Consider the following 15,133-nt stretch of genomic DNA (forward strand, 5'->3'; position numbering starts at 1 on the left):
CGAGGGGAAATGGTACGAAAGGACGCATCATGGATAGTAACCCAGATAAGCCCAGTATATCAATCTCACCTTTAGCCCCTATCCATACGGCCTTGCCAGCCGCTACAAATAATACCCTAGTGGATAATTCTAGTGATGATATCACACTGGAGAATATAGGTACACTTTTCAGGTCCTTACTGAGTCCCCTCGAAGCTCGCTTGATTAAGATCGAAGCTAGGTTGGTCAATATTGAAAAATCCACAGTCCAACTAGCTGATTCGATGAAACTGGAACTGAAAGGAGCTAAAGGGGGCCCAGACCCAAAGACTAATAAAGGAAGTGAATCTATTTCAACCTCAAAGAAAAAGGGCTTAGCTACCGTCACTCAAAACTCACAACCTAACCAAAAAAACACCCCCCAATCCTTGGCTAACCCCAACCCCAACATAAACACCGCCCCTCCAAAGTCCCAGCAGGTATCGATTCTAACTCCCACTACCACCACCTCGTCTAAAGATTCTGCTACAATCCCGACAGACACTAAGAGTGAATCAACTCTCCTGGGGGGGAAACAAAACATTCCACGAAAACCTAAACCTGTTAATCTCCCTCCAGAGGCATCCCCCTATACTGCTATCCTGGCAGGAGTCCCTGAATTAAAAACTATGACAACTGAATCAACTTCCTCCCTCAAAAACAAAGTTATTCGTTGGTTATCCATATATAGACCACTCCCACGAGGCACAACCAGTGACATTACCATGGTTAGGCGGGCTCCTTGGGTAGGACATTCTAGAAAATCAATCAGAGGAGACTGCGTTTTTGTCACCTTCAGAGAGCCAGGCACAGCCTCTTACATCTGTGCTTGGGCTTCTGATGACCAAGGCAGTAACATTCAAGCCCTCCCCCTCTCGTTTTTTTATCCTTCAAATCTATATAACTTGGAGGATCAGAGATGGGGCCAACACCATGAGTTGTTGGATGACTGGGAGAACTGTCGTAGGGAGAGAAGTGACCCCTATCATCAGAGGGGAAGAACTTATGACCATTTCCAATCGTATGGGGAGGAGGTGGGTTGGGAGTCCAACATCAGGAGGAGGGGCGGAGGGGGGGGAAGCACGAGAGGAATACCGGGGCCCCACAGAATCCACTACCCAGCTTATTTTCCCACCTACAATAGATATAGTAGTCTTGAAATGGTAGATTGACATTCTGAGACTCAGGGGAAAGAGCCCTTCTCACTCCATTGGACAGGGAATAGCACACCACTGGAACAAACACTAGTCACAAGGGCATTGAATGAACTAACACCGTATCAAGTCCTGGAGTCTGTCCAAGTGGGTATACCTGTAACTGACACCAGTATAAGGTCGGCTCGGGGCACTCGCCCCCCCTCCCGACGGTCACCCAGGAGACTCATGGTGTTAATAACTCCGACACTGGGCAATCTACTAATAAATCACACTCCATGACCTCGATCTCATGGAATGTCGCTGGATTAGCCAGCAAAATTGATTGTTCAGAGTGGGTTTCCTTTATCAACTCAAAAAATGTATGCCTCTTCCAGGAGACCTGGGCCCGGGAAGAACTCACAGTGCAGGGATATGCAGTATTCTCCAAACCAGCTAAGTGGGGGGGGGAAGGGGCAGGCCATCTGGAGGATTGGCAATTTGGGTAGCATCAGATCTAGGCTGCCAGGCCAGCTGCATGAAGACCGATTCAGACGATATCCTAGCTGTCCTATTAGAGTGGCCAAACTCCACGAAACTGGTCGTAGTAAATGTATATTCGCGACCGGTACCCATGTCAAGAGAATCCAACACCATAGAGGAACTCTCTGCTTTCTTAGACGGTATCCCACGGGAACTCCACTACTTGGTGGGAGGTGATTTAAATTCTCACTATGAACCATTACCAGGCCTACGAGACGGACCCTCCTTTGAGGAAGATTCACGATAGCTAGCGCCGGATACGGTGGCGCCCCCGCCCAGAGCTTGGACTCCACTCGCCTTGCAGATAACTGCCCTCACTCTAAACCAAAGCCTAAGGGCCTGTAATGGCCGCTGTAAATCAGATATCCCAAGTATATGCACCTACAACAAATCTGGTAGTGAATCGAGACTTGACTATATCCTTGTCAAACTTGCAAAATGGTCACAAATAGTTGATTTTAAAGTCATAGAGAGAAGGGACAGTGACCACAATGCCCTGGAACTTCACTACGTCCTTCCAGTCAACGCGGATATATCTCGGGGTCCGAATAAAGATAAGTCAGGCCTTCTCCTGGAAAACAACCGGAGAAGAGTCAGGTGGGAGAAACTGGCCACCAGTGCCGATAAGTTACCAAAATTATACACAAGAATTACCCTGCTTTTAGAGAGGGCATTCCTGACAGGGACAAATATTGGAGAAGGGGGAAATAGAGAAAAGCTGGGGCAAATTCATGCAGACCTAAGCACCCTGGAGCTGGACCTATTCTCAAAAGGAGGAGCTAAAACAGGTTCCATAACCAAGAGGACTTGGTATAATGCCACTTGCAGGGACTCAAAAAACAAATTGCTACTTGTAATAAAGGGGCGCAAAGGCAGGGAAGAAATTCAAACCAGGAGAAGGTCCTACAGGAAGCTACTGGCGAATGCCAGGGCTGAGTGGGACCAACAATACTGGGAGAAACTTTCTAGGTCACTTGCCATCAAAGACTCGAGTAAATTCCGGCGCATAGTGTCCAATGGAACAGAGCACTTATCCTCGGCAATAGAGCCCAACATAGCTCCTAGTATATGGCAGAGACATTTTCAGTCACTGTATTCAATGACGGTTGGGGCTCAGAATTCATTAAATAATATGATTCTGTCTGGTCCAACAGGAGAACCTTTTACCGAAAAAGAGGTGAGGGTGGCTATAGCTAGGCTGCCAACAGGGAAGGCCCCTGGTCTTGACGGGGTACCCGGCGATCTATTTAAGCAGGAACCAGGGATATGGGGCCCATACCTCACGCTGATATTTAATGCTATTCTCGGGGGGATGGAGGTGCCAGATACTTGGCTGGGAGCAGAGGTGGTTCCAATTTTTAAAAAGGGCTCCCCTCTGCTCCCAGCCAATTATCGCCCGATCAGTCTTATCGATATATCCCAAAAGCTTTTCGGAAGATTGATTTTGGACCGGCTACAGAACTGGATGGAGGAGACGGACATCCTGACTCCCTATCAGGCGGGATTTAGACAAGGGGTCTCTACAATAAACCAAATTTTTAGGCTGAATCGGTTATACTGGAGGACAGCAACAATCGAGGGCAGCACCTTGTACACTGTCTTCGTGGACTTGCGTGCCGCCTTCGACTTGGTCCCCAGGGCAAAATTGTGGAAAGTCATGGAGGAGATAAATGTCCCGGGAGATATCTTGGCAATCCTGATGAGATTACATCATAACAACTATGCCCGCGTTAGGTGTGGCAGAGGTGGCATTTTAACCGGAAGGTTCCCCGTTCGCAGAGGGGTAAGACAGGGCTGTGTGCTCGCACCGACCCTGTTCTGCCTCTTCGTGAACGGGGTAATCGCCCACCTGACCAGGATTCCCAACACTGATGCCCCAAAACTGACTGGCAGCAGGGTGCCCGCAATTATGTTTGCGGATGACACCCTGCTGCTGTCTAAATCCCCAATGGGCATACAACGAGTCTTGGATGGATTTCTGGATTTTTGCTCAGAGAGGGGACTCGAAATAAACCCTCAGAAAACAAAATACATGATTCTCAACCCCAAGCCCCTCAACCGCCCACCGCCAAAGCTGGGAACAGCTCAACTGGAACGGGTCCACAAAATCGAATACCTGGGGATTACCCTCAATGAAAACTTAACGTGGACGGCCCACCAGTCAAAAGCTAATATCAAACTGGCACAGTCGGTGGGGGGCACTATGAGACTAGCGAATAAGTCACCCTTCCGACCGCTTACCCCTGTTATTCAAATTTACAAGGCACAGGCCCGGGGGGGGGGGGGTGTCACATATGGGGGTGAGCTGTGGGGTCATATTCCATCACCAAAATTACTAACTACTGAGAACAAATTTCAGAGAGACAGATTGTTGCTCTCCCACAGAGCACTCCTATACTTCCTCTCAGGCTGGACATGGGCCTCCAGCCCATAACGGAGGAGCTGGGGCTCAAACCTCTAGCATTCTGGCGGCGTCTATGGAGCAGCCCAGATCTCTCAACCTACAGAGCCGAGCTACAGGAATTTTTACAGTTGCCCAACGCCACAAGAACACCTTGGCTGAATTACATCAAGAGAACTTTTGAGGCAATTGGACTCCCTGAACTTTGGCTGGATCCAGCAAATACAAGCGCCAGGACCCCCAGAAAGGTGCTTTCGAGAGCCTATTATGATCGTATGCTCACCAAAGCTGTTGAAGGCACTTGTGATGGATCACTAACTAACCAGTTCATAAAAATTAAAGACTCTTATCAACTGGAGAGTGTCCTAGATGCCATGACTCCGGCACTAACCAGGAAATTATTCCTCCAATGGAAATACGGAACTCTTCCCCTGGCATCATTCACAGCATCATGGTCTTGTCGCTCTGCAACAGAAACTTGCTCCGCATGCGGCCACACTAAGGAGAACGATGTCCATGTGGTTTTTTTCTGTAAGGCCTACGAGAGGAGTAGGAAACATTGGCTAGTCCCCTTGCTTAAGAATATGGGGTTCAGAACTCTTTTACCCGCTCACAGAGTCCTAAAGACAGACCTAGCCCCAACTACAGTATTTGCACTATCCAAATTCTTAACTTCAATGTGGTACGCACGAACTCGCTGTATTAAGAGGCTTGGAGACTCAGGACAGATTTGAAATCTTGACATATCTTTCTTTTTTTAACTTTGATCACTAAAGTTGTTTAATGCATTTTTAAAATTATTTTATAATGTGATGAATTGTATATCTTTTATGATCATGTGATCGAAATAAAGATCTTTTGAATTGAATTGAATAGGGAGAAAAAGCACATATTTCACATCTCCACAAGGCAAAATTAATGTTTCCACAAATAAATGGGCTAGAATTGTGCCTTTTTATTGCGCATCTCTAGAAAACATTCTGGCGTCACCATACAGACCAACAACACAGGTGCTATAAGTTAGAATACAACAAGAAAGGAAGTATAAAAGGCAGAGAAAACAGGATATCTGTAGAATAAAAATTCTCTGAACTACTTGCTCAATTTCAGGTGGTAGGAATTACTCTAGGATTTAGTATTTTAGAAGATAACTTATATTACGGAGGAGACTGATCTACCTATGTCACTTTTTTGTACTAAGATTTATGAGGAAGCAATGTGCCTGAGGAGACAGAAATACTCAAGTAAATTTATTTGGTATGTATGATCCAAATAAATGACAATCTTCAGAATTAAGTGCAGAGACACTGTACTCCAACTGAAAGTACTGGAAGGTATTTTAATGTATCTGACAAGAGAGTCTGTCAGCCACTCTCATCACAGTAAATGATGCTTCATCCAGCATTATGTGTAATCACCAAACAACTTGAACCAAATAACCCAGCCTAGTTATAATTGTAGTATAAATCACCGTAACCCACCCTAACCCCTCCCCACCCTCCCCATTCCAGGAAAGACAAAAATATTCACTGCAAAGTTTTTATTATAAGCTCACTGACACTGAAGATGCCCACAGTGGCATACTAATTAACAAAGTTAAAACTAAATAGAAATAAAATAGAATACCAACGGGTGTGAAATAACAGGGAGCATGTGTCATGCCAGCAATCCTGGTAGTGGCCCAAAAGGACTACAGTGTTTCTGCTTATTAACTTTAGCCTCTCCTTCTAATGTCGGGAATAGTACAGCAGAATGTAAGAATTCAGATCATCTAACTGTGAAAAGGGCGGAGCGGCAGAGATTCTGCCACATCTGAGCTTCTTCTAAGTGTAGACTGGACATCACTGAAAAGAGCTCCTTTCTCCCCATTGAAAAAGCGTATGGCAATGGGTGAATTGTCTGCTGAGGCTTGGTTGGCTGGTAAATGATTAAAGGGAAAGCATTTTTGTAGCGCTTGTAATTATGAGAGGGAAGTTGAAGACAACCGATGACAACCCAGGAAAGAGAAGGTTCGTTTGGCTCAAATGAACAACTTGTGCTTTTCTGTGTGGAAGTACAAAGGCACATATGCTTGCAGATAGGTTAGAACTAAGGAGTGCTAGTCAGACAGTAGAGGTTGTCACCCAATTGAAGACACTTTCATTAAAATGCAAAACTAATTAAAGAATCGACTTGTCACAATCTTTCTACATGTGCAGCAGAGTTTTGAACCAGTGCTGCTAATAATAGAGGGCTGGAGGGCACTGCACATGAGCAGAGAGAGATTTAATGTAAACAATAAGTGAGGCCAAGCACTTACCTAAATTCACTTACTAGCACTGCCTGTGGCACCACAGGGTTAGAGGGAACAAAACCTACTGCAATGGGGAAAATCAACGGTATAGTAGGCAGATTCCAGAGGCAAGAGTGTCCTAAGAAGTGGAGGCCTGGGATTATCGCCAGCACCAACTTTTCTGCCATAATATTTAAAAGGAAGCAATCTTGGGAAGCCAAAGCTCTTGTCAAGAGATAAGGTCTACCAAGAAATACACAAGTAAATTAGTAGTGATGGAAACAGGCAGTGAGAACGGGTCCAGTGTAGGGCAGGCACTATACTGCATCAATGTACTAATCAGGAAGCTTTAAGCACAGTAACCTTGAATTATGACAAAAAGCTACCCAAGATGTAGAATTACGTTTCGATTTTTTATTAAGGTACGGCAAAAGTAACTTTGATATTTAACAACCATAATCAGTCAATTTTTTATTTAACAGTCATAGTCTATCTTAAAGAAAAATGGAACACATTTGGTCAGCCGGCCTCCTGGACAAGGGTAGGAAGTAGAGATCACAACACTATTCACAAACTACTTTGAAAACAAACCAAGATGAAGCCACCCACACAATACAAAGGTCCCCCTTGCTACATCTCATGTCTGTTGTTTCTGCATTTATATTCGGTTTTGAGGGCTCAGAGAGCTTGGAGTGTTATAACACCAATGTTCCTTCCTCGATAGTTGATAGGGGTTTTCCAGTTCTCCTTGGTATTAAATACTGCAGCATGCCACAGTAGAAACATATCCAGTAATATCATTGGAGAGCTTCAGCTCTGATATGCGCTTTCGGGGGCCTCCATCTTCCCTGGCTGGATCCTGCACTGGCCCTGCTACTTGTGCCGCAATTCACTGGCGCAGCCCTGGTTTAAACATAGCCTCGGGAGTTTAATTCTCAGATTTCTTCAGCCCCAGCACTTCTGCTGTCCTTAGTGCTTCCAGGCCTCCCGGGCTCATGTACCACAGGCTGGCTTAACTTTGGGTTACCACCATCAAGATATCATCACTACCCCATACACGCTGAATGCAGGCTAGGGCGTGGAGGCACCTCAAGTCTTGCTGATTCCATACCCACGTGAGCAGATGTTCAATTGATCTGCTCCAGTCTAGGCTCCAATTCTCTCCTCAGGCTCTCCTGTTCCAAGCTGCCCCTGAGAGTGGCATATGCTGGCATGGAATCAAGCCACAGTCAAGAGTCTCTGGCAGTTTCTACCATCTTGGCCCGCCCTGTCCCCAATTAATAATTATACCCTAAATCTACAGTGTTTATCAACAACATTCTGAAGAGATTAAACGAGATTAGTTGATGGATAGGTAATTGTGGTATATGGGCTGCAGAATTCAAGGGTACCATTATGGAAATAGGTCATAAATTAGATAAGTAACAACACAAATAGAAGCCCTTGGAGAAAATATGTAGTACGCTATCAGAAGAATGTGCAATCTCGAAAATATTTTGATGCAACTACAAACTTTGGTTAAACATTTCAAAGAGGAGGTCAATTTAATAAAAATGCAAAATGGCGACCTAAAAGAGAGACTGAGAAGAAATAATATAATTATTATTAGGCTGCCAGAAAATACTCAGATATGGTTGATGAGAGAGCATTGATTGTGATTAAGAATGTTTTAGAGAAATCCTGGTTGGCCACCCTGCATTGTTCAGCCCTCCCCCTTCAGAACTTGTCTTCCTTCTATGAAATATTATTACACTTTGAATATTGGATTTAATTCTGTTTATGTCGCTTCTGTCTCTCCTTTGAGGTAAAACCATTTGTTCTGAAGATATACTATGGACAACGCAAAGAAACAACAATAATACTGTATAATGATCTACATGGTGGACTTTGCCTAACCCACATGCATTGTGTAAAGATGCAACATTTCTTTTATGGACTGCATGAAACAATCTGGCATTCTAATGCAAACTGATGTAAGCTATGAAACTTTTAAAATGCCATTAAAAGTGCTTTATAAAAAAAGCCCCATGATAAAACCATTGATGTGACAATCTGATGTGCCTGCAGCCCTATCCTCTTAACACTTTCAAACTGCAATCTGCAGTTTAAAACACCTTACAAAAATATTAAATACACGTTAAATGAGTTATATTCACACCAGCAATCCATTTAGAATCTGACTGCAAGATCACTAAGGGCAGAATAGAGAAGTCCAATATCTGTGCTACAGGAAACTACAGAGTACTGAACTTGAGGAGACGAATGTTTAGAATTAACATTTACAAGAAACAGGTAGTCACAGCTCTCCCGCTGCCCTCAGTTCTCATTTCATGCTATAGTTAAGAATACTCAAGTCACAGCCCACCTCCCTCTTCCTTTCCCATTTCCTTTATTTTGAGGTCCAGGCAAGACGTCGGAGCCACAAAAACAACAAAAAAGAATCCACCTAGTAGTTTTAGCGCTCTTTCATGCCCAGTTCCTTTACCCGTGGTCATGTCCAATCACAGAATGATGCCTAAACAGACTTGGGGAAGGGCAACATCACCAAATCATATAGAATGTAGAGTGTCTATAACACAACCAACATGCAAAAGCCTGAATCGAACATCTAGTGTTACATTCTGTTACCAGGCTAGCCAGTAAACAAGTTTAAGGAAAGGAACAACATCCATCAAAAGACCTCAGCTTTGAAGTAACTACGGTGATACAAGGGACTCAATTTAGCTGGACATTGCAAGGTTTGTGCACATTATTAAATCATGCACCAATATATTTCGAATAAAACGTACTCTATTTTTAATTCCTTATTAGTCAAGAGCAAATTCTGTAAAATGGAGAGAGGGAGACATTTATGTAACAAATTAACAAATGAACGCAAATGGAGATAAAAATATCTCTACAAAAAAAAAACCACACTTACCAGATTCCTGATGCTAAGGTCTTCAATTTTGTTTAACACCTGTTCGGGAGAAAAATCCCCTTCTCTGTATGCCAAGAGCTGGGACAGGTCAAATAAAGGGACTCCTTCTGTAAACAGCTCAGCTATGACACAACCTGAAACACAAAAGAAAATGAGAGGTTTTACCTCTATTCTCTAGTTCATGCTCATGCACCAATCAGTAATCACTCCACCTCCTTCACTATCATTTCGGATGGATTTGTGAAGCTTAGGTAATAAAACTGAACTCTCAAAAAGTAATTAAAAGTATCCTACACAAAGAAAAGCAGAAAGGGGTCAGGGTGCACTTAGGATGAGAGTAGTGAGATGAGGATGTCAAAAAAATGTACTCTGGTCCTTTGTACCGCATAGAATCCACGTACACATGAATTACATAAGACAATACACACCTGTTTATAGTCCATGGCTAGTCTCAGTAAAGGCAGATCTGACAGGGTGCCATGAAGTTCAAGTTCAAGTTTGGCATTTGTATAGCGCACTACTCACCCAGAGGGTCTCAAGGCGCTTGAGGGAGGGGGGTGCATTACTTATCGAATATCCAAGTTTTTAGTTGTTTTCTGAAGGAGAGGTGGTTCTGTGTAAGGCGGAGGTGGGTGGGGAGAGAATTCCAGGTTTTGGCCGCTAAGTAAGAGAAGGATCTTCCCCCCATGGTGGATCTATGGATGCGTGGAATTGAATTTTAAATCATGGGCAGCCAGTGCACAAGAGTGAGGCTCTGGTGGCTTAGTGGACTAAAGCGTCCACTGTAGGGGCCTGTGTATGACCTCATGGTCATAGGTTCAAATACCAGTAGGTCGACTCAGCCTTTCACCCTTCTGAGTACAATAAAATGAGTCCCATTGAGTTGGGTAACAATAAACATCTGTTTTTCAGCGCCAAAGATAAGCTTGGGTGAACGTGCGCTTTACAAATACACCTGTTGTTAAGTTATGAAAAACAGAAGTTCATGAACACATTATGCTGCTGATATGAAGTCAAGTTACTGTATTTTCAATTACCTAAAGCATAATACAACAATAAAAAATACTTTAAAAGTCCTCCCTTGCTATCAAATATAAGAAAGGGTAAATACAAAATGTGGGAACGAAAGATTTGCCACTGAGGAGAAAGTTGGATTCCATCTACACATCAGATTAAGGTTAATTTCAGCAATGGCTCTGATATACCGCAGTTGCCTTACTGCTAATTGTACTGCTGTTCCCTACACCACCGACTGTGAAGCATTTTTCTTTAATTAGGCTACCATAAGCAACTGACTTTTAAAGGCATGCTTCTATATTGCCTACAGTCACCAAAACCAACTTTCTGCATAGCTTTCAGTCACTAATTGAGTACAGTCTTCAATCCAACAACTTCACTACTCTTGGCGACTTCAATTTTCAATTGTAAGCCAATGATGACTAAGACAAAGAAACCCTCTTGGAAATTTCTTCAACACTAGGACTCAGCCAACTCACTAAGGATTCCACACACTCAGCAGGTCATACCCGCGATGGCCTCTTTACAAGTAATCCTTACATTACGGTTAAAGCGTTTCTCCTACTCAGTTGTTCGGACCACCAAGCCATCATTTTTTAACGTCCCAAGCCAGTTGAGTCTACTACTCGCAAATCCTGACACAAGTTAGACATTGACACACTACCCCAACTCTTTGCACAGAATCAACCCGTCTTCCATCCTAATGCCATACTAGCATCTATCTACTACACTGACTGATTTAATGCCACCTTCATTAAATTAGCTCCTCCCAATTCCTCGCACTACAACAGGAAGGAACTGTCTGTTCCTTGGTTCTCCAAAGCCCATAGACTAGAGAAACAAGCCTGAAGAAGGCAGTAAAGGTGCGTGCGAAAGCACTACAGTGCGAAAGAAAAACCCTCATAAGACTTAGCGTTAGCCAAATACAAAAATCTTCTCATCAAAGAAAAAAGTCATTTTTACACACAGATGATTGAAAATGCGTCCAAATCCAATACAGAACTTTTTCAGGTGGTCACTAAGCTTCCCTTTACCGCAAAAAACAATATGACCGCACACAGCCAACAGTTTTGTGATACTCTGGCCTTCACCTTCAAAGACAAGGTTGATCAAATCTTCAATAGATTTGACACTTCTCATCCTGAAGCATTCATTTTATTAATCTTTATTTCGGCAATTGCCATAAAAGATAGGCATAAAATTACATACAAACCAAGATTAGACAACAATGTTACAACAGTAGCAGAATTGCATACAAATAAAACAGGAAGCTGTCCCAATACATAGCAACCTAAAGTATACAGACAATCGATAAATCAGTACTGTTAATTATTTTGACAATCTATTTAGATAAAAACAGGACAATTTTATATAAAATATAAATTCTAGTTAAAAAAAGTGACCAATGCAAAAGGGATGGGCAGACAATAGTACATGATCTGGTCAATGATGGGGTAACCTGGAGATTAGAAGTCGTCTCTTGTGCCATACTGCTTCAAGGAATTTGGCCATCGCAAAAACAGTTACTTTTGAGAGATCAGTCTTGAGAATTCTGAAGGCCTCAGAGCATTTAACAAACCCTAAATTTTTGCAAAGTGGGATTATCCAGAACCTTCTAGCCGCACAGTGTGCCGGGCAACAGAAGACTAGGTGCAATTCGTCTTCAAGACCGCAATTGCAGCCTGGACAATTTTTCAGAGTGTGAAACTTCCATTTACTTGTAAATGCTCTAAGCGGAAGAGTACCATACCGCCATTGTAAGTATAATTTCCTGGCAAAATTCGGAAAAATATCGTCAAGAACTGCTTCAAACTTGTAAAAGTCTTTCACCCCAAGAAAGGTGTTAACCAGGGAGTCTGGGCGTGTACCCGGAGTATGGGATGCAAGGTTACAAGCATAAAAAGTTGCCACCAGCTCTTTACGAGACAAACCCTGGCAGGCCATTTCAGGGTCCCTCCATAGGGTGGGGAGACCCAGCCGGGCAAACTCAGTTTTTAGATATTTGAACCACTGGATGTTCTCTATGGTAGGCAGAGCAAGAATTTCCTTCAGTTCCTGCCTATAGTTGGCTAGCTCAGGGGTAGACCATAATCTTCTCCAAAAGGTTAAAGGTTTTACGCCCACAACTTCGTCCAACAGTTTTAGGCCCAGATCCAATCTGAGAGGCAGAAGTGGGGTGCTAGCCGGTAACTTTAGAAGCTGTCTAAGAAACTTGTTTTCAACTGTGACCAGTTCTTTCTTGCAGGTATGACCCCAAAGTTCACTGCAGTACAGAATCGCACCTCTGGCCTGGAGTTTATAGATCTCCAAGGGGGGGGCTAGCGGCCTAATAAGATGATTTGTTGCCATTGGCTAGCCTAATTATTCCCACTGCTATTTGAGCCAATCTGAGCTGGGATTTGACTTGATGTTCACCCCATTCCAGTTTGTCATTCAAAGTCACACCCAGATACTCAAACGTGAGAACTCTTTCAAGCCTATTCGGGCCTATGGTGGGATTGTGGCGTGTTTTTTGGGGGGGATTAGAAATCATGTATTTGGTCTTTAGGGCATTTATTTCCAGACCGTGGTCTTGGCAAAATGCCTCAAAGCCCTCAAGAATGCGCTGGATCCCCATTGGGGATTTCGATAGCAGGAGGGTGTCATCCGCAAACATGATTGCGGGCACCCTACTACCACCAAGTCTTGGTGCATCTGTATTGGGAACATTATTTAGGTGATTGATTACCCCGTTGACAAAGAGGCAAAACAGGGTCGGTGCAAGAACACAACCCTGCCTTACCCCTCTGCCAACGGGAAATCTTTGTGAGAGGGTACCCGACCTCCCGCACCTGACCTGAGCATAATTATGAGTATGCAAGCGAACAATGATGTCTAAAAGAGCAGGAGGAACACCAAGATCAGCGAGTACTGTCCATAATTTGCTCCGCGGAACCAAATCAAAGGCTGCGCGGAGATCGACAAAAACGGTGTACAAGGAACCCCCCTCCACCCACACCGTCTTCCAAAATAAAAGGGCCAAACGAAAAATTTGGTCCATCGTCGAGACCTTGGACCTAAACCCTACCTGGTATGTGCTTAAGACAGAGTTATCCGTCATCCATTCCTGCAGGCGGTCAAGTATCAGCCTCGCAAATGTTTTTTGTGCTACATCAATGAGGCTGATTAGCCTATAGTTGGCTGGGAGCAGAGGGGAGCCCTTCTTGAAGATAGGTACAATCTCTGCTCCCAGCCAAGTGCTAGGGACTGCCATTCCCCCGAGAATTGCATTGAAGACTTCCAGCAGATACGGGGCCCAAACCCTGGGTTGGTGCTTAAATAAGTCACCCGGGATTTTATCTATCCCAGGGGCCTTGCCCGAGGGTAATTTGGATATTATATTATGGACCTCCCCCAAGGTGAATTGCAGTGTCTCAGCACCCTCGACAATTCCAAGTTGCGCGCTAGACCCGCCAGTAGGTAGATGGTGTTCCAGCGTCAGGTCATCACGATGCTTAGGGGAGCTAGGGCTAACCTCTTCATATAGGCTTCGAAAGTGGTCCTCCCAGACTGAGGCCGCTATATTAGCCTCCACAGCCTGAGTCGGCTCGGCAGACCCTGTTCTCACTATCTGCCAGAATTTGCGGGCGTCTCTAGTCTGAAGAGTGGCCAGCATATTGTCCCAGTTGGAATAATCCCATTCTACCTTTGCGTGGTGGATTGCTTGCTTTAATTCCGCCCTTCTGATCTTAATTAAATCTGTGTCCCTTGGGTATTTCAATACAGCGAGGAGGTTGGCCTTTGCCTTCCTGCAAGCTGAATTATACCAAGAGGGTCTATGGCCCCTGCGGATCCCCTTCCTCACTATTGGATTTAAAAGTTCCACAAGGGTGTCCACCAATTCCGTATGGAGATTGCCCAGCTTACTGATTACATTTTCTGACGGGGAATGACTGATAAGAGCCTCAACACGCTCAAATATGGGGAGTAGCTGAGCGTACAACTCGGAGATGTGAGAGGGATTGTCCAGAAGCTTGGCCCACCTCACTCTACGCATATCATTTGTTAAAATTAATTTGGGATTTGGGGGATGCCTCTGCCGGCGGGTCGCCCACGTAACCGCTTGGCGCGACCAAGAAAAGAACTAGCGCGTTGTGGTCGCTGTCAGTTCTTTAGACTACCACAAAGTCAAAGACCCTATTCCAGTTCAATGTCTGAACTAGGATATAGTCCAAATGGGACCCCTGCCCTGATTTGTTAAAGGTAGGTTTTGAGGGGATGTCACTCTTGAATCGGCCGTTGCAAGCCCTCAGGGAATTACTGAGAGTGAGTGCCGTAATTTGTATTGCTAGAGGAGACCATGGCTTGGGTGGGGGGCCAACCAATTGTGTAATTCCCCACTGGTCATCCTCCTCCATAAGTGCTCCCTCCATGGTCAGGGTAAGTGGCTCAAACTGGCAGTTGAAGTCTCCGCCCAGCACAATCCTAGCACCCAAAGGAATTCTAGGGAGAAATAGAGAGAGCTCATCCCAAGTGGGTGAGGGCTTAGTTATGCCCATCGGTCTGGAGTATACGTTTATTAGCGCGAGTTGGCTATGGTTCAGCCATTCCAACAACACGCACTGAATATCCATAGAATTAGTATGGAGAGCCCTAGCCTTGCATCCCAGATGGGATGCCACCCATATACCAAGCCCTCCCGAAGGCCGTCCTTTCCCCTCCCATTTGGCTGGGATTGTAAAGGTTGCATACCCAGAACGCCATGTGTCCTTCCGGGCCCATGTCTCCTGAAACAGGCATACGTCCTGATCATCGATGAAAGACCCCCACTCAGGGGAGTCTAACTTGCC

At 44.5% G+C, this 15,133-nt stretch overlaps 1 protein-coding gene across 1 annotated transcript in view; it reads right to left on the reverse strand.

Moving 5' to 3' along the window:
• PIK3R4 (phosphoinositide-3-kinase regulatory subunit 4) overlaps window positions 1-15,133 on the reverse strand; it is a 250,220-nt gene that overhangs the window by 222,873 nt on the left and 12,214 nt on the right. The window contains exon 3 of the mRNA XM_086949456.1: window positions 9,288-9,421. Within this exon, the coding sequence (XP_086805582.1) occupies window positions 9,288-9,421 (134 nt within the window). The remainder of the gene's footprint in view (window positions 1-9,287; window positions 9,422-15,133) is intronic.

Source organism: Lissotriton vulgaris, unplaced genomic scaffold (assembly GCF_964263255.1).
Source record: "Lissotriton vulgaris unplaced genomic scaffold, aLisVul1.2 SCAFFOLD_2103, whole genome shotgun sequence".
In the NCBI taxonomy this organism is placed as follows: domain Eukaryota; kingdom Metazoa; phylum Chordata; class Amphibia; order Caudata; family Salamandridae; genus Lissotriton; species Lissotriton vulgaris.